The 20,895-nt window shown below is 41.3% G+C and overlaps 2 protein-coding genes across 2 annotated transcripts; both read right to left on the bottom strand.

Annotated features, from left to right (window-relative positions):
• Window positions 1–1,744: 1,744 nt before the first annotated feature.
• Window positions 1,745–10,661, bottom strand: snrnp70 (small nuclear ribonucleoprotein 70 (U1)). Its single transcript, XM_027178831.2, has 10 exons — window positions 10,469–10,661; window positions 9,530–9,683; window positions 8,552–8,614; window positions 8,382–8,436; window positions 8,224–8,288; window positions 8,079–8,141; window positions 7,844–7,925; window positions 3,751–3,852; window positions 3,573–3,672; window positions 1,745–3,400 (listed from the first exon to the last, which is right to left on the bottom strand). The coding sequence occupies exons 2-10, from the start codon at window positions 9,674–9,676 to the stop codon at window positions 2,584–2,586; spliced, it is 1,494 nt and encodes a 497-aa protein (XP_027034632.1). The 5' UTR covers window positions 9,677–9,683; window positions 10,469–10,661; the 3' UTR covers window positions 1,745–2,583.
• A 2,875-nt stretch (window positions 10,662–13,536) lies between these two features.
• pex11a (peroxisomal biogenesis factor 11 alpha) lies at window positions 13,537–17,506 on the bottom strand. The gene is made up of 4 exons (XM_027178815.2): window positions 17,434–17,506; window positions 17,260–17,338; window positions 17,040–17,155; window positions 13,537–14,573 (listed from the first exon to the last, which is right to left on the bottom strand). Exons 2-4 carry the CDS (start codon window positions 17,313–17,315, stop codon window positions 14,005–14,007), a joined length of 741 nt encoding a protein of 246 aa, XP_027034616.2. The 5' UTR covers window positions 17,316–17,338; window positions 17,434–17,506; the 3' UTR covers window positions 13,537–14,004.
• Between the last annotated feature and the right edge of the window lie 3,389 nt (window positions 17,507–20,895).

Raw genomic sequence — 20,895 nt, 5'->3', positions numbered from 1 at the left:
CGCACCACCAGCAGAGTGATCGGTTTTACCGGAGAGAGAGAGAGAGAGAGAGAGAGAGAGAGAGAGAGAGAGAGAGAGAGAGAGAGAGAGAGAGAGAGAGAGAGAGAGAGACGATCCGGTGGCACGAATCGCAGGTACCATGCGTGCGCACCATGTCGCGTCACCAACGACGCATCTTCCAGAGCCGCTGCGAGGTGTAACGTGATTGGCTGCACGATCTTATTACGTCATTTTTTAATTTTTTTTTTATACCTAGTTTTTTGTGTAACCGGTTAAAAACATGTTCCTACGGACACACGGTCGTATGCAAAAGTTTAGGAACCCCTAACAATTGTAAATATTTTGGGTGTTTGGATCAGCAATTTTTATTTTGATCTATCAAATAACTGAAGGACACTAAAGTAATATTTCAGTAGTGAAATGAGGTTTGGTGGATTAACAGAAAAACGCGCAATAGGCATCAAAACCAAATTTGACAGGTGCATAATTTTGGGCACCCCAACAGAAAAATCACATCAATATTTAGTAGAGCCTCCTTTAGCATAAATAACAGCCTCTAGACGCTTCCTATATCCTGTAATGAGTGTCTGGATTCTGGATGAATGTATTTTGGACCATTCCTTCTTACAGTCCAGTTCACCAACCTTACAATGGTTGGTGAGCTGGACAGCCCACTTCAAATCAGCCATCAGATGTTCAATGATATTCAGGTCTGAGGACTGGGATGGCCGTTCCACAACATTGTACTTGTTCCTCTGAATAAATGTCAGAGTAGATTTTGAGCAGTGTCTTGGGTCGTTGTCTTGTTGAAATATCTAGCCTCGGTGTAACATTATGCTCAAGAATCTGCTGATGAGTGGAATCCATGCGACCCTCAAATTTAACCAGATTCCCAGTACCAGCACTGGCCCCATAGCATGATGGAACCTCCATCAAATTTTACTGTGGGTAGCAAGTGTTTTTCGCGGAATGCTGTGTTCTTTTGCCTCCATGCATAACACCCTTTATTACGACCAAATAACTCAGTCTTTGTTTCATCACTCCACAGCACCTTAGTCCAAAATGAAGCTGGCCGGTCCAAATGTGTGTTTGCAGACCTCAAGTGACTCGGTTTGTGGCGTGTGTGCAGAAAAGGTGCCTTACAGAATTTGTCAGGGGTTCCTAAACTTTTGCATACAACTGTATCAGTGATTCCGGTTTGCGCTGATTTTCCTTTTGACGCAAGAAGTTACAGGATGTGATGTCACACGTTGTGTGATGTCACAAGGCGACAGCAGGATGACACTTGTGCTCAGGGTTTTACACTGTTAAAGAGCCCCAAATAAGGGGGGGGGGGGGGGGATACATACATTTTATATTTTTATTTTTGTAAATTATGCTTACTCACAATTTCCAGATTAGTTCACAGATCGTATTAGGAAGGAACACAAAGTGAGCAAACTCAATGTAACGATGTAATTAAACATATAGAACAATTGTATATATTTTTTTGCAAACCAGGACGTGACCTGAGCGAGATGGCCGTGATCGAGGAACTTCGGACACTGACGCCGTTTGAGCCAAGCGTCGGAAAGACCATCAGACGTGCATTAATACAAACCTGTGATTTGCCTCGAAGCCGGAACTACTTTCAGTCCTGCACCTACGGTTTCATTTTGACCAATCAGAACCAGACAATTGATCTCTTAGGGCATGAAGTACTTTGATAAAAACTAGACATTTGAACAGTAACAAGACAAAAGGGTTTCAATAAAAAAATGGCATTTATTAAAGAGAAGCAATACACAAAACAGAACCCCAAAGCAAAATGTCACTAGAAGAGATGGCTCACAAAGCATCCATACTTTTTCTTTTTTTCAAACAAATAAGACTAATTACAACAGCCATGTCCAATCTTATCCACAAGGGGGCCGGGTGGGTGCAGGTTTTCATTGAGAACCTAGTTGGCCCTTTGTGGATAAGATTGGACATGTCTGAATTACAAAATAATAAGAGCAACCTGTTGTGAACCTATGGCAACATCATCTCAGTTAAAAGCACAAATGTGTCTCCCTCATTTTTTTTCCTCCCCTCCATTGCTTCTGGTCCACAAAGTGGAAAATCAAGACAGACCTGTAAATGAAGCTTCTGAAACATTTTTCTACATTAATCGCCTTAAATACATCTTACCTTGAAAGGACGCTTGGAGTTGATTAATAAAGAAAAAGAGGAAGAAAAAAAAAAACACGTAAATTGGACACTATTCTCTATCTCGATATAATGATTCCTGTAAATCAAACAACTGTTTTATACTGCAGGGTTGTTCTTACAAACATACAGCACATCCACTGAAGGGTTAAACTAATACAGAAGTCTTTCAACACGCCCTCTTGTTAATCCTTGCCAAAACTATTTGGTGGGGAGAAAAAAATAAAATAAAATAAATCACAGTTCAGCTGTTCCTGTTTCAGCCCAATGGCTTACGGTGGATAGATCATGTTCTGACAAAGCTGATTGAATGGACACATCATTAATTCCTCACCATATGGACAGAAACGGTCAGAGAGAATTCACTTTATTTCAACCTGTGAGAACCTCTAGTGTTTAGTACTCATCACCCTGGGCCTCTATCTTGTAGCCATTTTCATTAGAAGCATAGCCGTCTCCAGACTGCATGGAGTCCTGGTCCATCATCGTGGCGTTCATCCCGTCCTGTGAACCTTCTTCCAACTGCGGCGGGAGGGAGCCGTCTCCTTCCTCTCCGTTCCCCAAGCTTTCATTCTCGCTCATAGGTGGAAGCAGAGAGCCGTGTCGATCCTCTCTACGCTCACGATCACCCCTGTCCCGCTTATGCTCGCGATCTCTATCCCGGTCTCGGTCCCTCCTCCTTTCTCTGTCCCTGTCTCGATCTTTATCTCTGTGACTACGCTTCCTTTCCCGATCTCGGTCCCTCTCTCTGTCTCTATCTCTCCCTCGCTCTTCTCCCTCCAGTACCCCCTCCTCTCCTCTACCCTGCTCGCTCACAGAGGACTCGTCCATCCCTCGCTCTCCTCCATCTCCCATCATCCCATCGGTCAGACTGCCTGCGCCCTCTTCACCTCCCTCTGCACCCTTCCCTCTCTCCCTGTCCCTCCTCCTCTCCCTGCTCCTGCTCCTCCTCTTGCGTTCTCGGTCCCGGTCACGCTCTCGGCTTCTTTCGCGTGGCTTGACTTCGGCTTCACCTCTCTCCCTTTCTCTCTCCCTGTCTCTGCGCCGAACGGCAGGCTCCTCTACGGGTGGAACGGCTGCCCTTTCACGCTCACGTGACCGCGTACGTCGTCGCCTTTCGCGCGAGCGTGTTCGCCGCCGCTCACCCCGCTCCTTTTCTCGGTCGCGTTCCCGGCTCCTTTCACGCCGTTCTCCACGCTCACGATCCCGATCGCTGCAACAACAAACAACCGACAAAAAAAATAAATAAAAAGACCAGCAGTTAAGTTTCCAGTCTAGAAACAACAGAGGTTTCCCAAGTTGACGTTTCAATCATGTTCCGTATCAACATAGCAGTGATGGTGCAAGATCATCAAGATGCTTGTCTTTTAAACAGGCGCACACACCTTCCGATGGGTCGGTCATCATAACGGGAGGTGTCATCTCTACCAGAGTGTTTGATGTTAACATCTGCCCCACCTCTTCTAGTACCACCCAGACCTCCACCTAGAAACCAAAGAGAACACCAGTTGGGTCAAATCTGACAGTTACCAATTTAAAAAATTTTAAGGTTGCGTTTCTTACCCAGCCGACGTGGGTGCCATCCCTTCACAGTGCGACCTCTCTCTACATCAACCAGAACTCTGCGGCCATCAATCTTTTTACCGTCTGCGTGTTTGTAGGCCGCTACAGAGAAAGAACACGTGACGGGCAGAGGGAGGGAGGGAGAAAGGGGGAGGAGAGAGAGAGGGAGAGAGAATATAAGAAGAACGAACATACGCTGCAGTATTACTTTGTGATCGCTTACCTTGAGGGTTTGAAGCCCGTGTACATTCATACAGGCATTACACAGCACGATCTTACCTCACAAAGCAAAAGGACTAATAACTACAGCACGGCTTGGTTTTATAAGGCTTTTTTTTCTTACCCCCTCTCGAATACGGAGTCAAACGTTTTCGGGTTTGACGAAACCACAAATGGCCAGTTATGCGAAGATGTGCATTCGTTTACATCTTTGGTACGGATTTAAAAAATACAGAATGGTGTTTTAGTTTGTACTCCAGCTCCAGCCACAGGCTTGTAGCAGAACTCTTACAACAGTCCCACATGTAGAAACTAATACTGCAATGGAGATGTAAATGTGTGGATTTCCTGTACAAACCATCAGAGCTGGACAACACAACTGGAGCTCCAGCTTGTGTAAAACCCAAACACGCTGGATGGACAACATCGAAATATAAAATAAAGATTTTTTTTTCTGATTTGACTGCTTTGAGATAGTGATGAAAACACTATCTGGCCATTTCAGAGCTTGGGATAAAAACTTCCACAGAAGCTTAAACTGTTAACTTCTCACTTTATACGCAAGCTACTATAAATGACCTTATTATATAAAAGGCATATAAACAAGACCTCAGCTCTGCATCCTTTATGGCCTTGTGTCTGTTTTCTCAGACTCTTAGCTTATAAACATTAGTAACAGATCCATACGTGTTTTTCAAACCAACCAGTTTTCACGCTCTCTCTCTCACACACACACAGAGTGAGGGCATTATTATTAAGTAACCACACCCTCACATTAAGACAAATGGGCACAAAAAACAAAACAGCACCCTTAAAAACACAGTTGCCGGTTTCCTGCCTTAACTCTATCCCCCCCACCCCATAAATCTACATCTCCATCCATTAAAAAGTAAAACTAGGGTGTGCTAAAAGACAAAAACAATGGGCAACATCCACATCAATCTTCTGCGATTGATAGAATTTAATACAATTGATCCCCACCCTAAAATCTGGCCAAATGTTTGAGCTAGTGAACAAGTTAAACCCCTCCATCTTACCACATTACCTGTAATTGTTCCCTTACCATAATACCTGGCCAAGGCTGGAACCCATCGGTGGAGTAGCCTGGTGATTCCAGGTGTTGAGCCAAAAGGGAGGCGATACATTTCAACATAAGCCGCTAAAAAATTAAATACATGTGGATCTATTTAAAAAACAAACAAAACAAAAAAAAATCGGGTATCCGTTTCCTTTGGACAGATGGACTGGACGAGGTCCACACAGCTACTCTGGTCTGCACTGTCGAAGATGGCCGTCCCGGTGGAAGCGGTTACAAAAACCAGGCTATCTAATCTAAATAGAGGGCCTTACCAGCAACCCTCTGCACTTACTCAACTAGAGGGCCTTAACCCCCTTGAAAGTTACCCGAACATCAAACATCTCTCCACTAGAGGGCCTTACCAGCAACCCTCGACTCAACCACTATCAGAGGGCCTTACCCAAAACCCTCTCTATTCCATAAAGCTAGAGGGCCTTACCAAACACCCTCAATTTTCTAATCAGAGCTCGTATCAGTGCTCAGAGGGCCTTACCGACAACCCTCTCTTCTCCTGAATGGTCTTTACTAAACATGTTCCTATTCAGCCAAAAAATGGAACTTTCCAGGAAGTCCAATACTTAAAGGGGTGGACAAATCATGAACCTGGGTGCCTGAGAGACTGAAAATCTAGTAGGTTCACGGTTGTATTTTAACCTTGTTATGCGAAAAACAGAAGTGATGCACTTTGTGGCTTTAAGCTGTAACTGCAGTGCATGCTAGCAAACACCACCACCGGGTGCAATACTCTGATCGGCTCAGACAAGATCTGGTCGACTGTAGAAAGGTTTTATTCGTGTGAACGGATGCGAGCTAGCTTTTCGGAACCGGGAACTCGCAGGCACGTGGACAGGATCGGTAGCTGTGGATGATGCCTAGGCTACAAAGACCTTTGCATGCACTGTGAGATGAAAGAATCACGAGCTCCCCCGACTCGCTGACCCAAAGACTAATCCTTTTTCTACACTAAAACCCTTGAGATTAACGACGGTAAACCTAATACGACTTCCCTTTTAATCGGTACACGCTTGGATGCGTCATGAGATTACGTCAGCTAACTTTTTTTTGTCTAATAAAACATCCGAACGAGCAAAACGTTCGAGCCGATACATTTATGATTTGTCCACCCCGTCTATAGACTCTGCAGGGTAATCAGTAGTATGTCTAAGTCTAAATAACCACCTGTTTAAAACACCTGCAATCTAACTATAGGCTACGCTACATTGAGGGTTAAGCTTAGTTTCTGACATAAGGCACAGAAAAAGAAAATAAACAAAAGAGAAAATGGACATTAAAATAAACTTGGGGGAAGAATGCATTGTCTATAAGAAGGTTTCTCGAAGTTATGGACGATTTACTTTTGGGAAATAAGTAAAAGCTAAATTGGTAAAAAAATCTGTATGCTTTTAGTGTGTAATTCTTTGTCTTTAGATCAGTAACTAACTCCGAATCTTCGTTGCTCCAATTAACTGGACTTCTGGTTGTCCGATAGCAGAGTGCCTTTGATGAACCTACACCATTAAAGCCACCCTTAAAATCACTCAAAAAGGGCTATACTCTGTAAGATTTAGATGGGGCAGGGTAATAGTAGGCACATAAATACACTGTATAATGCCACAGGGATTTCTCTCGATACTGTTTTGGTCCTAACAAAACGGCATCTCGCGAATGTCTTACCAAAGTTCTTCTTCAGCTGTAGGTTATGATACCTGCCTTTTATTTGAGGGGGGGGAAGAAATCCCAGGTAAATTTTGCAGAGTACAACCTGGGCCTTAACAGAGAGGTTGACCCCAGACACCTGCTCCCTAAAAGCTACCACAAGGAATGTTCAGGAACCAAAAAGTAGCCTCAAGAGAGTTGGGGAAGGGAAATAAGTGAATAAATAAACTTCGCGTCTTATAAATTTGGTCCAATGAACGTGTGCCTTGTCACAAGCCTAAAAGTATATGAGGGTGTAAAGAAATCTTACCCATCATACAAACCCATCATACCAACCATATACTGAGCTGTGGTAGTAGGGTGTAGATGTATCAAAACCATCATCATGATCTGCAAGCCAGCTCTGGCCAATAGCCATCAGAGATAGGCGGCTGCAGTAGCAACGAGAACAACACACAATTAATACACGGCATGGACTTGCGCTTGCAACACTTCACTCAGCAACAGACTCGAACCTGAGCTAAGGTATACAAAAGCCTTCACGTTTGTTGAACAGACAGACAGGTGTGCGGGGTTTAAAGAGAGAGTCACCTTGGCGCTAAAGAAGGCTCGGCCTTTAGCTTACCATCGCCGCTCCAACTGGAACACATACACACACACTCTTCTGTGTGTCTCATTGCCTAAACATTACAGAGATGCCATAGAGTGGCAACATTCATCAGATTGCATGTGTAGTGGACTAATACACCGTCATATTGACTTGTATTAATACGCCCCCCGCAAAGTAAACCACCCTCCCTACAGCCCACCCGACAGCTCACCCGCTCCCTTCAACACTCACACCAGATACAACACAACGTTCTGCACAAGTGAGGAGAAACACTGACGTGCACACACACACACACACACACACACACACACTAAAACATGGACACACAGACACAGGGTCATTAACCAGACATTTCTGAAGCCCACTTTGTCATTGTGGATCTTATGAGTGAGACATTAATTTATATTAATCATTTATCAGGTCTTTAACAGAGTTGGTACAGACGATAAGAGTAGAGAAATGTCAGTTTAGGTGACGAAACCTAAACGTGGACCCTAGTGAAGATACTTAGTAAGGAGAGTCCTACTCACAGTGCATGTCTCGCTCGTGTTCATACTCGATGAAAGCGTAGCCACGTGGCTTTCCGGTCCTCTTGTTGTACACGATGTAGATCTAAAATAAACAAACAGGACAACCCTCAGAAGGTGCACAAAATCTTTCGGTATACATGTTAATGACAATGTTAATACGTGCAAACGTTCGTTCGAGATAACAAAAACCTGAAACTAATTAGTCTGAGCGTTTGCGTGTTTGTGTACAACTCACTCGCTTGATGGGGCCGTAGACCTCAAACTCGCGACGGAGTTTGGACTCTGTTGTATCATAATTCTGTGCAAAAACAGAAAGTAAATAAAAAGGCAGAAGCACAGACATGAGGTGAACCAAGACAGACGCAAAATATGAGACTCACAATTCGAGCCACGAATAAGGTCTTGAAAGCGTCTCCTTGTGCGTTAGGGTCGTTATGAGGATCCCCTGTAAAAAAAAAAAAAGAGGGGCCAATGTGAAAATGTGTCGTCAAGACGACCAAAAGTTAATAGTTAGTGCTACCATGTTGTATGTACTTACAAAGCTTCAGCTCAGTTTCTACAACCGTCTGCCTCCTCTCCATCTTCTCGCGCCTCTGTTGTTAAGAGAAAGAAAAAAGGAGAAAAAAAAAAAGAGTTTATAATAAACAAATGTAGTCTAGAAAACTTTATGCACAACCGTATCCAACAATATGCTGAAAAACATCTCACCTTTCTTTCCAGTCTCTCCTCTCGCGTTTCAGCTCTAGTTGGTGGTGGTGCATCTCGAGGATCCTGATCATTTAGGAACAGTGGAAAAACAAGCTCAGATTAAAAACAAGAGACCGTCATGCGGAATCATCTTCAAAAACACGAGATACCACGTAGTCATGCAGATCTAAATTATTTTTATCAGCTCCAACATTATAATTTTATATCTAAAATTATAGATGCTTTCACTCATGCCAAGAAATAAATAACTCAAGCTCATTGAGACACTTTAAATTTAAAAGCAGTTAAACACAATCTGGAAAGTCAGGACCAGAAAAGCATTTCTCTACCCACGTCCTGGATTACAGTTTCCCTGTACAACGTGGTGTCTAGTCTTAACTCGTCCAGTTCAACAAAGTACAGGTTCATTAACTAGGAGTTGATTTTGGCCAAATGGCAGAACTAAAATGTGCAAAACTATATTCATTTAAAACATGGAAACAAAACTCTCGGATAAGTCGGTTCTATTTATACACGGACATACGCATACACACACACACACACACGCGCTTCAGTTCCCCGATCCTTATATCTGCTTAGAAAAACATTGTGAAACGGACCCTGACTGCTTCTCGTTTCTGTAACTGCGCTTTTGTCAGTCTATGATCGAATTAGAAGCGATTTGGATAATTCCGGATGAATTGAAATAAAAATTCCTATTTTCTCATTTGGAGATCACATGACATCACACTTTCCCTGAAACGTCACTCATCATATAGTAGGTCCTATTATTTCAACATCGTCTGGAGGTTCATCGTTTAAAGTAGACAAAAACTTGTACACTATACACTGAACGACTGAAAAATAGACTACAAGCCTCCTGGAATGTCTTCACACTACAGAAAAAGAGCAAAACCTCTCTACTAAACAGGTCAGTTCAGACATCAACGGGGGTCATTAAACAGCATCGCAAACTGTTCATCTGAACTCAACGTGTACCTCGAAGTGCTTGATGAATGGAGCGATGCCAGAGTAAGGCTGGTTGTGATGCTTTTCATGGGGAAGCTTTTCCAACTGCGGCAAGAAAGGGATCGGATCCCGCGGGGCAAACAAGGCCAGCAGGTTCGGGGGCAGAAACTGAGTCATTGTTTACCTAAAAGGAAGAGAGAAAGAAGAACGACGACATTTAATGAATGCAGAAAACGAATAAATTCAAGTGGTTGCCAAAAACAAAATGAAAATCCCTTAAAAAAAATCCATCATTACAACTAAATATGGTTCAATATATTTTGCTTTCGTTGATTTTTGTTGTTGTAAATATCAGAATTTATAATAAGAATAAAATACTTGCTAGTACTTATTAGAATTTTGCATTTTCTAAACATCTTTCCACACCGGTTACGACTAAGATTTTTTTTAAAGCGTAATCACCAACAAGGAAAACACACGAACAGGAGGTGGCACAGTAATGATCAAAATAACGAGATTTCTTTCATTTCTTAGAAACTAGTCGATAAATCGTATAGATATTTACTACTTTCCCCCACCAAATATATTCTGAAAACGAATTTAAAAGTTAATGGTTTTCGACTGAATGCAGTTAAACTCCAGACCCGAGCAAGAACCCAGTGAAATGCGAAGGCCAATGTTTAGAGTTAGCATGCTAGCTCGCTAACATAGCAGCTAGCATCGCGTGAGCTAGCCTAGCTACTTAGCATTGCTCCTACTCGAAACTCGTCGGCTACAGAAGATAAAACAACTAGACTTTAATGCTGCGAAGGCCAGCTAAAGTTTAATAATAGCTTCAAAATGTAAAAATAAAATTAAACAAAGCAAATTAACGAAGTTAACCGATAATCATAAGTAAGTCGGTAAAGCGAGGCTATGCTAAGCTAAGCTATGCTAAAATGGCCTTCTTCGCGAGGGCCGTTAAATTACCTCAGCTCTGCATTCAACAGCAATGGAAATCTCCGAGCTCGAAGAGGAAAAGTCTCACTAATTTACAGAAGATAGTCCCAGAACACGATCACGGAGTCGGTGGGTAAAGCCGAATAAGTGACTAAAATGCGTCCCACGGCGTCGGCGTTCTTGTTCTCCGTGCAGCGCTCACTCTTAAAATGGCGCGTTGCCGTAAATCGCGCAACTGTTCAACCGTTCTACCATGTCGGTGCGACAATGGGTGGCGCTTTGTGGCACAGCTGGTTGCAAGAGTGACATCTCCAACCCCAGTCAAACCCCCCCCCCACCCCCACCAAAAAAAAAATGGGGATGTTGTTGTGTTTGGTAAGGATCACTAAACACAATTTAACCAAATACAAAGTATTTGTTCAATTTCCATTTATTAATTTGTGTGTGTGTGTGTGAGTGAGAGAGAGAGAGAGAGAGAGAGAGAGAGAGAGAGAGAGAGAGAGAGATTATGACTGGTGGTGTTTATTGTAAGTGTTTGTTGCCTTTTTGGACCCCTTTATCATGTGTAATGTTGCTCCCATATAAAACAGTTCAGCACAAGCCCAGACATTTTAGTGTTATAATTGAGGACAATGTCCCGTCCAGAGACAAGCTGTTTCGTGTTGAGGTTTTGTTCAAACAGACCATCGAAAATACCCTCACTAATTAATGTTGTTTTTTTTCATTGGTTGTTGCGTTAAATCTTATACAGATACAATAGTGCTATTTTCTGATTGGCTTTTGTGTAGCCTCTTGTTTTGATTGGCTGATAAGTGTCAAGCCGCCTTCACACTGCACACGACAAAAGGACACGACTGTCGCATTTCGCCCCTAGTGGCAGTCGCACAGAATGTGCAATATGATCGTGTAGACGTCAACATGGGAGAGAAGCTAATTCTCGAAAATCGAAAATAACCACGAAAATCTTCTCCATTAAGGCGCAACTCTTGCACTAAACGGTGATACTCGCCGAGACTTTTTCTCCAAGTCAGGTAGTGTTTTATCCACACTGATTTGCAATATATTATTTTGCGTCTCTACTAAAGGAGAGCAAAAGCAAGAGCCTGTATTCTCCCTCCATTTATCATAGTGAGTGAATGAATGAATGAATGAATTAATTAATGAAGGAGTAAATACAAACAATTAATACAACAATAAATCCAGAAAGACCGTGAATAATTTTTGAGGAAACATTGACACAACATTAAAAATATTTATAATAATAATAATATAAATATTAATAATTTATTAAATTATTTTTATCAATAACAATGTATTTAAAACAAAAAGATTGTTTTTGATAAAGTTTCAAAATGAGTAAAGTTAATATTAACACTTTTTAATAATTCTTATCACCTCGTGCACACGAACCTGATTGGACAAAATTGGAATACATCACATCCGGTCAGCATATCGGCTGTGGTGTAGTCGCACAAGTTAAATTTTTTTTAACGGATCCAACGTTCAAAAAGGATCCGAAAATTTATCGGCGGTCGTTTGTTGTGTGCAGTGTGAAGGCCGCTTTAGACTCGACTAAGAACTCCAAGGGAGACTATAGAGACAGCGGTGCGGACTGATACATTCTGGGTGCTGCGACTTATTAAATATATGATAAATAGTCAAAAGGTTTTTCTGCGTGAGAAATACGGTGTGTCAAGAGAGCGTGAGAAAAGACCGGAATGAGTGACTGTCACTCTCAATGCGTGATACTGTAAACATAAGTCTAAAGTCACAATGAACACTTAACAATTCTCTCTTAACATTTAAGGTGCAAAATGAAAGGAAATGTAAGAAATGCTTAATAAAGTGTATTAAAATAGTGCAAAGTGTTAAATATAAATAGAGAAACCTGAGAATTTAGTGCACATTTAGTGCTAGGAATTTCACTAGCTGTTCACCTTCTGGTGACTACGGTCAGACTTATAATATCCAAAAAACTGCCGTACCGGCGCGCTGACGTTTCCTCTTTTATTTACAATTTCCTCGGTCACTGCGGCGCTCATTTTCTGCTCATCAGTCGCCAGTTACTGAAGAGGAATCCAGCAACCCGCACGAGACGACGATATGGCGCAACTAGATACTGTTACATGATCGGCTGTTAGCGTGTCATTCCCTACGTTGCTAGGTTACAAGAGAGCGAGTGCCTTTGTTAATGCAACCAATGCGACGAAGGATAAAAATATCAATCGTTTTATCAAACACATTTTTTATTGATATCGATCATGTGTCTATTGCGATAAATATCGTTATTGATTTATCACCCAGCCCTAGTTCCCAATTGGTTAAGGTGTTGCTAAGTAGTTAGGGTATACTAGTTGGTTGTTAGGGTAGTAGACAGTATCCTGCAGTGTCCCAGCAAGAAAGCAAGATATATTAAGTTATTGTATAGCAAATGGTTGCTAACCGGTTGTTATGGTATATAAAGCTGGTCAACAGGTGATTCTAAAAATAAAAAAAATTAAAATAAAATAACACAACTGTTTGCTGGCATGTGAATTTATTGCCACCTTATGCCAGCTGGTTGATCAGTATGTTTGTCAAACCAACTCACATTTAAATCTAAATCTAATCTAATCTAATCTTATTGCATAAAGAAACAGTACTGCATGTAGTGTCACTTATGAAGTAAATCTCCATCTCAAATCTAATATATTCCTAATTATTTTAATATATAGATTAAATGATAGAAGATCATACTTGATGGAAGAACCACTTCTGTGATCGCTTTCATTGTTAAAAAAGGTGGAGCTCCTATGCAAAGTGCATTACGAAGGATAAGTGTGAAGATCTGAAACCTTATAATTCATCACACCCATCAGCCGGATGGCTAAAACCTCTACTGATTCGCACGGATACATCCGACCGCTGTCCGCTTTAATAGAAACATGTGAAGATTCATGCAGCCATTCAAGTAGCATTAGCGCAATGTATAAAATCATGAAGATACAGCTATGTGTATGCTGAGATGCTTTTCTGCTCACAAAATCTGTAAAGAGTAATTATAACAGTGAGAGCTCTTTCTTGGTCAATCTCTCAGTAAAAGGTGTTCCATACATAACTGTTGCTCAATCAGTGTTTTATTTTTCGCACCATTCTCTGAAAACTCTAGGGACAGTTTATGGGAAAATTACAGGAGATCTGGCACCAGGCCAAGTCAAAGAGATCAGACTCTTACTTCAGCCTGATGTTTGATAAGAACATTAGCTGAAGCTCTTGACCTGCATCCGTATATTTTTTCTGCATCGTCCTGCTGCCACATTGGCTGATCAGATAACTGTATAAATGAGCAGGTCTACACTTGTTCCTATTAAAGTGGACAGTGAGTGTTAAAATGGGCTCAGTTTCAAACTGAAAATCTCATTTAGGATTCACAGCACAAAGATAACTACTTAACTAAGCATATTATTTTTATTCATATATCAAATATTCTCTCTGGTAGTTACTCCTTCACCACAGTGATTCATCCAAGACTCTAAAGTTCTTTTTCCTCTGAGCTTCAAGCCTTGGGTGAGTGAGAGCACCTTCTCTTAGGGTTTGTTTTTTAAACCGGGCTTCAAGAGCAGCAGTATGCCGATAAGGGATGAAACGAGTCCACAGAATCCCGTGACCCCTTCATTTGTCCTATAAAGTCCTAGCTTATCTAAAGGGATGAAAAGATCGCATACGTTCTTCAGCGCATCAAGAGCAAGAGCTGGGTGACTCCTGAGGCTCTCAATTAGAAGGAAAACGAAAGCATCCAGCTGTGGAATTATGACCGTTGCGACATCCTGGCTCTCGTCGAGGTGACGTTCGACTTTCTGGCGATGTTGTCCGTCTCGAGACTTGCGGAGCATGAGCTGGCCGATCAGATACGCGTCCTGGATGAGATTCATCACCAAGGAGAAAAAGTAATACCGGTTGGCGTTTACGCTCCATCTGTCCTTATCCAAATCTTGGATCAGGTGGATGCTTCTGGCCCAGAGGACGTTATCGCAAACGAAATAAAGCGAACGGTTCAGATTGGCCACAGTGAGGCAAAACCGCAGCACAGGGTCGGGCTGGTACAGACTTCTCCTGGCTGCGTCAATCGAGTTCACTGTATTCCCGAGTCTGAATACTGAACGAAAGAAACAAAAGTTAGCCTGTTTCCTAGACATTCAGATCATGCTGTATCTTACAGAATACTTACAGTATTCTAACATTTGATTGGAAATATAAGGATGGATGTTTCAGGTGTTAAAAAAAACAACGTGACTCGACCGAACATGGAAAAACATGTCAATTATATAATTGTACTTATGTTATATAACAGTTAGTTCCAGATGTGCCGATTTGATTGGATGATCCGAGTTCAACTTTTATTTTTTACTTCTAATAAAACATTTACAGTATTTAGCATCCGCCGTATCCAGAGCGACTTACATTTTTTATCTCTTTTTTTTATACAACTAAGCAATTGAGGGTTAAGGGCCTTGTCCAGGGGCAAAGCAGTGGCAGATTGGTGGACGTAGGAATCGAACTCACAACCTGCCGATTGGTAGCCCGACACCGTAACCACTGGGCTACCACAATCCCCACGACCAAAAACAGACCAAAAAAATGTTTATGGTTACATATTATACAGTAATTGCACAATTCTGACATTTTGTACAAGAAGTTAAATTTGTTTTTATTGTAAATAAAGTATTAATACCATTTCTCACTGGTTAAATGTTAATCTAACTAGTTTAGTTGGATAAAGTTTGCTGCATAAACCAAACACTTAGTAAATTAAATCGGTCCGTTTTAGACGCTGTGTCTGTTGATTCCACAATGTTTTCAGAGAATAAAGATAAATCGGTCTTCTCTCGTTGTAAATCGTTCACTTAAGGTTTTGATATTTTGTGCTTGTTTAGATGCTTTTCTGCTCACCACAGCGGTAAAGAGTGAGTTATTTAAAGACCTCCTGTCAGCTCAGCCATTTTCTGCTGTCCAACAATCACCAACATCCTTGCTGACAGTTAAAGTCATACAGATACTGTGTACATATTTATATCCTGTTTATGTATTCTTTGGACATTTATAATGGGACAGAAATTACACCGATGCTGGAATGGCTCTTGTGAAACACTAGTGATCAGTTATTAAAAAAAAAGGTGTTGATTTTGTAATAAAGAAGAGATTAAGGAGAAAACAGGACAGTTGACAAAGAGGAAGAGAACGCACAGGTAATAAAGAGAAATCAAGTCAAGTCAAGTCAAGTAGCTTTTATTGTCAGTTCACCCGTATATAGTTGTTGCAGTACACGGTGACATGAGACAACGTTTCTCCAGGATCATGGTGCAAACAGTGCAGGACAAAACAGAAAGACAGAAAGACAGTGCAGGACAAAAGACAGAAAGACAATAGACAGTGCAGGACAAAAGACAGAAAGACAATAGACAGTGCAGGACAAAAGACAGACAGACAATAGACAGTGCAGGACAAAAGACAGACAGACAAAAGACAGAAAGACAGTGCAGGACAAAAGACAGAAAGAAAATAGACAGTGCAGGACAAAAGACAAGAGACAGTGCAGTACAAAAGACAAAAGACAGTGCAGTACAAAAGACAAGAGACAGTGCAGGACAAAATTCAGTGCAGGACAATAGACAGAAAGACAATAGACAGAAAGACAATAGACAGAAAGACAATAGACAGAAAGACAATAGACAGTGCAGGACAAAAGACAGTGCAGGACAAAAGACAGAAAGACAAATAGACAGTACAGGACAATAGACAATAGACAGTGCAGTACAATAGATAGAAAAACAAAAAGACAGTGCAGGACAAAAGACAGTGCAGGAAAATAGACAGAAAGACAAATACAGTACAGGACAATAGACAGCACAGGACAATAGACAGAAAGACAATAGACAGTGCAGGACAAAAAGACATCCATCCATCTTCTACTGCTTATCCGGGGCCGGGTCGTGGGGGCAGCAGTCTAAGCAGGGACACCTAGACTTCCCTCTCCCCAGACATTTCCTCCAGCTCTTCCGGGGGAATACTGAGGGGTTCCCAGGCCAGCCGAGAGACATAGTCCCTCCAGCGTGTCCTAGGTCTTCCCCGGGACCTCCTCCCGGTTGGACATGCCCAGAACACCTCCCCAGGGAGGCGTCCAGGAGGTATCCGAAACAGATGCCCGAGCCACCTCAGCTGACTCCTCTCTACGTGGAGGAGCAATGGCTCTACTCTGAGCTCCTCCGGAGTGACCGAGCTCCTCACCCTATCTCTAAGGGAGCGCCCAGCCACCCTACGGAGGAAACTCATTTCGGCACAAAAAGACATTGCAGGACAAAAGACAGTGCAGGACAATAGACAGAAAGACAAATAGACAGTACAGGACAATAGACAGTACAGGACAATAGACAGTGCAAGACAATAGACAGTGCAGGACAATAGACAATGTGTTATAACACACCGAAGAGGTAGATGTTATAACACACCGGTATAAAAGAAGAGGTAGATGTTATAACACACCGGTATAAAAGAAGAGGTAGATGTTATAACACACCGGTATAAAAGAAGAGGTAGATGTTATAACACACCGGTAAACACTTACGCTTCCGTCCTGCGCTCATGTTGGACTCCAAACTCGCCAACTTTTGCACCACAACTTTCCTCTGCGCGTCATTTCGAAGCAGATACTTGGCCCAGGCGCATGCGTACTGCGTCGCCCTGCACATAAGTCACATTAGCAGCTTATTAGCTAAAGCTGTCACTAGTAAAACTGTTTAAACACCGAACTTTAACGCTGATAAACCGGCTGCACGCGCACATACCTGAAAATACGGTCCCTTCCTTGGCTCTGATTGGTCAGATTAATAAAAGTCTCCATTTCAACCGAGTCGCTGGTTTAAACTGAGAAAGTGTAAGAGTTGTCAGAGTGTAACGATCAACACAACAAACACAACACAACAAACACAACACAACACAACACAACACACTCACGCCACCTGCACGCGCACTGAAACACGGTCACGCTGGGCACCGCTTGCGCGCATGCGCATTACGCTTATACGCCCATGCGTTTAAAATTCATTAATATTAAATGTTTATTAGTTTACACAAACTACACAGGACGAATAAAGAACATTTCATGACATGACTTTCATATTTCACTTAGCTACAGATGAAACTTTCTTTATGCTTAATTACGTCATTTTGAACACATTTTGCATTTATAACATTATTTGATTTTTTTTCCTAACAAAAATAAATATATAATGAAATATAATAGAATATTGCGATTCGGAAAAGTCATGGATTATAGAATTTAAAATAATGGCATTTAAATCAAATTTAAACGAAATTAAATTCAAGGCTTTTTATTTATCGTGTCACATTTTAAACTTCTATAAACAATAAATATTAAATTAATCGGTATTCTGAAAGAGCAGATTCTACTCTATATGGATGTCAGCTTTCATGGCTGAAAGTCATGTCATAGTTGCTTTTTAGGAATTTGAAGACACTTGAGACATACTTTCGCAGTTTAAATGTAGATAACAAACTCATCTGTTTAGTCAGGTGTACACATAATACATCCCATAATAATGTGCTCTAATACATCATCATCATCTAGTGCTTGTTAATATTACGAACAGCAGCTATGTTAATTCCTCTCCAACACTTCTCTCTTTCCACACGTCCCGAGGCATCCAGAAATTGTACTAGCTCAGATCGTCTTCCATGCCATGAAGATTTTGTGAGGATCCTGAGACATCTAGAGATCTACCAGCTCCAGTTAGACTCTGTTATACTAAAGAGGAGATGCCAACTCCATGTGGTTTTTCAGGACAATGATCTCCTCATCAATACAACATTTATCAGACTGTATATTCATAATCACACCCTCCAGTGTCACCCATATGAAGATGAGGTTCCCCTTTGAGTCTGGTTCCTATCAGGGTTCTTTCCTTTACCATCTAAGGGAGTTTTTCCTCCCTACAGTCACCTGAGTCACCTCAGACTTGCTCATTGGGGATAAATACAAACACATTTAAATATATCTAATATTAATCTTGAATTTTGGATGATATAAATCTTTATAATAACCTTTTGTTCTGTGTTTATGTTCTGTAAAGCTGCTTTGAGACAATGTCAATTGTAAAAAAAAAAAAGCACTATAGAAATATATTTGAATTGAATTGAAGAAAACAATTGTATTCATGTTTATAGTAAAATAAAAGCACAAATACAACTGAACTGGATATTTTGAGGGATTTTACAATGACAATGCTCTAAATTCATGAAATCTTCCTGTTATTTTTCATGGGAGTTTAAAATTTTGAACAAACAGAGCTGATTTTTTTTTTTTAAATACACAAAAACAAACGAACAAAAAAGTAAGGGATTTTTTTTATGAATTAATTTTATGGAAATATAAAAACATCACTGAACACATAGAACAGAAATATTTATCTGTAACAGGAGTGAAATATGAAAGTTAGGTCCTTTTCATTAATCCCTCTGTGGTTCATGTGAATTAATGGTTCATTTGATCATTCTTTGTAGATGATGAGAATTATATGGCCGAGTTCCTACGGATTCTACTGTATCTTACTTGTAATTAGTGTAACTCGTATGTCTTTGAAAAGAAAAAAAAGCTCTCTGTCTATACAGTATGAAATATTTAAGTCTTAACACTCTCTTTCAGTCAGGGTGTGTTTAATGAAGCTGAAACTTGAACACACAAGTACACTGTGTGATTGTGCGAGTCCTGTCACTGCCCTTCTGGCTCTTAAGAAATCTGGTGAAAGGTCACGTACCATGAATATCACACTACGTACGAAGCAAGGTTCATCAGAGCTGCACAATCTGTGGGGTCAGAAAGGTTTTTTTTTCTTAAAGCTGCAGAACACAAACTTTATTTACTGTCTCAACCAGATCCAGATTCAGTAAGACTCTACAAGACCTCTGACGATGTGCTGTGGTATCTAACACCAAGATGTTTTTAGCTTAGATGCTTTAAGTCTGTAATGTGTGAGTGTGTGAGTGAATGAGAGTGTGTGTGCCCTGCGACTGGTTGGCACTCCGTCCAGGGTGTATCCTGCCTTGATGCCCGATGACGCCTGAGGCTCCCTGTGACCCGAGACGTTCGGATAAGCGGTAGAAAATGAATGAATGAATGAATGAATGATTTAAGTCCTGTAAGTTGTAAGGGAAGGCCTCCATGGATCTGACTCATTTATCCAGCACATCCAACAGACACTTGATCGAACTGAGAGCTGAAGAAGTTGGAGGACAAAAGTCAAAACATTGTATATAGTAAATAAATACCTACAGTGGGGTCTTATAAAATGGAATACAGAGCTACTTCATCAATCCTGATGTTTTACCCCTGGTTGGAGTCTCGTCGCCCGGTGGTCACCTTGCCAGGGATTGATCTGTATGGTCAGCCAGTGTCTCATGGGATTGTTGTGAATAAAGCTGCCTGGAGACTGTCATGTCTTCTTTTGAACCAATGTTGTGTGAGTCAGCCAATGGCGTAAGTTTGATTTTGACATTGGTGGGGACATAATTTATTTGACATTGGTGGGGACAACATTCCCTGTATTTTGTGCATAAAACTGTTGTTATAAGAATACTTCCTTACTCACATACCGGTAACCTGCATATTGCTTCATACAACGGAATATAGCTGCGGCCGACCTCAACACATTAGCGAGAAAGAAAAAGCCGATCAAACAGTGACCGTGGGTTAGAGAGGCAGGACTCAAAAAAGGCAAAGGCCAATCCTTTTAGAGAGGTGAGTTACAGAGGCAGGATTCATTGCAGGGGGTAGATCTGTTAAACCCACTAGTTGCGCTATTTTTTACAGAAAGCCATTGTAAAATATTTTTCAACTTATTTAATGATTCCTGGATAAATGTTAAATGAAATCAGTAAAAAAGCACAAGACACAGACGGATATCAGTGGTTATGCATAAATGTGTATATATAGGCTTGGTCGAATTATTGCTAGGGTCAATTTAGTGTTCCCTGGATATTGGTAAGGACATGTCCCTACCATCCCTACCCAAATCGATGCCCTTGGAGTCAACTGAAAGGGTCTGGTCTTTATCAGCAATCAGGTCTGTGCTGAACTCAGAGTTTACGGTGACCCATTAGTTCCTCAGGAGCTCTCGGGCGCACTTTTTTAAACTGTTGTAGAAAGGACATTATTTACATTTACACTATTTACTGTAGAGTGTCACCCAAATGAGGATGAGTTCCCTTCTGAAGTTCCTCTCAAGGTTTCTTCCTCATATCATCTCAGGGAGTTTTTCCTCACCGCCGTCACCTCAGGCTTGCTCAATAGGGATAGGGATAGATATATAGTGTCGTAAATCAGAATCAGATCTTTCTGATTCTGATTTCTGATTCACAATGACGTATTGACGTAAATTCCTTCATCTCGCCGCTGACGGCAGATA

The sequence above is a fragment of the Tachysurus fulvidraco genome, chromosome 15, assembly GCF_022655615.1.
Source record: "Tachysurus fulvidraco isolate hzauxx_2018 chromosome 15, HZAU_PFXX_2.0, whole genome shotgun sequence".
Classification (NCBI taxonomy): Eukaryota; Metazoa; Chordata; class Actinopteri; order Siluriformes; family Bagridae; genus Tachysurus; species Tachysurus fulvidraco.
This window is presented reverse-complemented; position numbering and strand designations above follow the sequence as displayed.

Coding starts and splice junctions, on each gene's coding strand:
- pex11a (XM_027178815.2), bottom strand. CDS start 17,315: ATGGAGACTTTTATTAATCTGACCAATCAGAGCCAAGGAAGGGACCGT. Junction 17,156..17,259: donor GGAAGGGACCGTATTTTCAG/GTATGTGCGCGT, acceptor ACTTATGTGCAG/GGCGACGCAGTACGCATGCG. Junction 14,574..17,039: donor CATGAGCGCAGGACGGAAGC/GTAAGTGTTTAC, acceptor TCTTTCGTTCAG/TATTCAGACTCGGGAATACA.
- snrnp70 (XM_027178831.2), bottom strand. CDS start 9,676: ATGACTCAGTTTCTGCCCCCGAACCTGCTGGCCTTGTTTGCCCCGCGG. Junction 8,289..8,381: donor AGAAACTGAGCTGAAGCTTT/GTAAGTACATAC, acceptor TTTTTTTTACAG/GGGATCCTCATAACGACCCT. Junction 8,142..8,223: donor CCTTATTCGTGGCTCGAATT/GTGAGTCTCATA, acceptor GTTTTTGCACAG/AATTATGATACAACAGAGTC.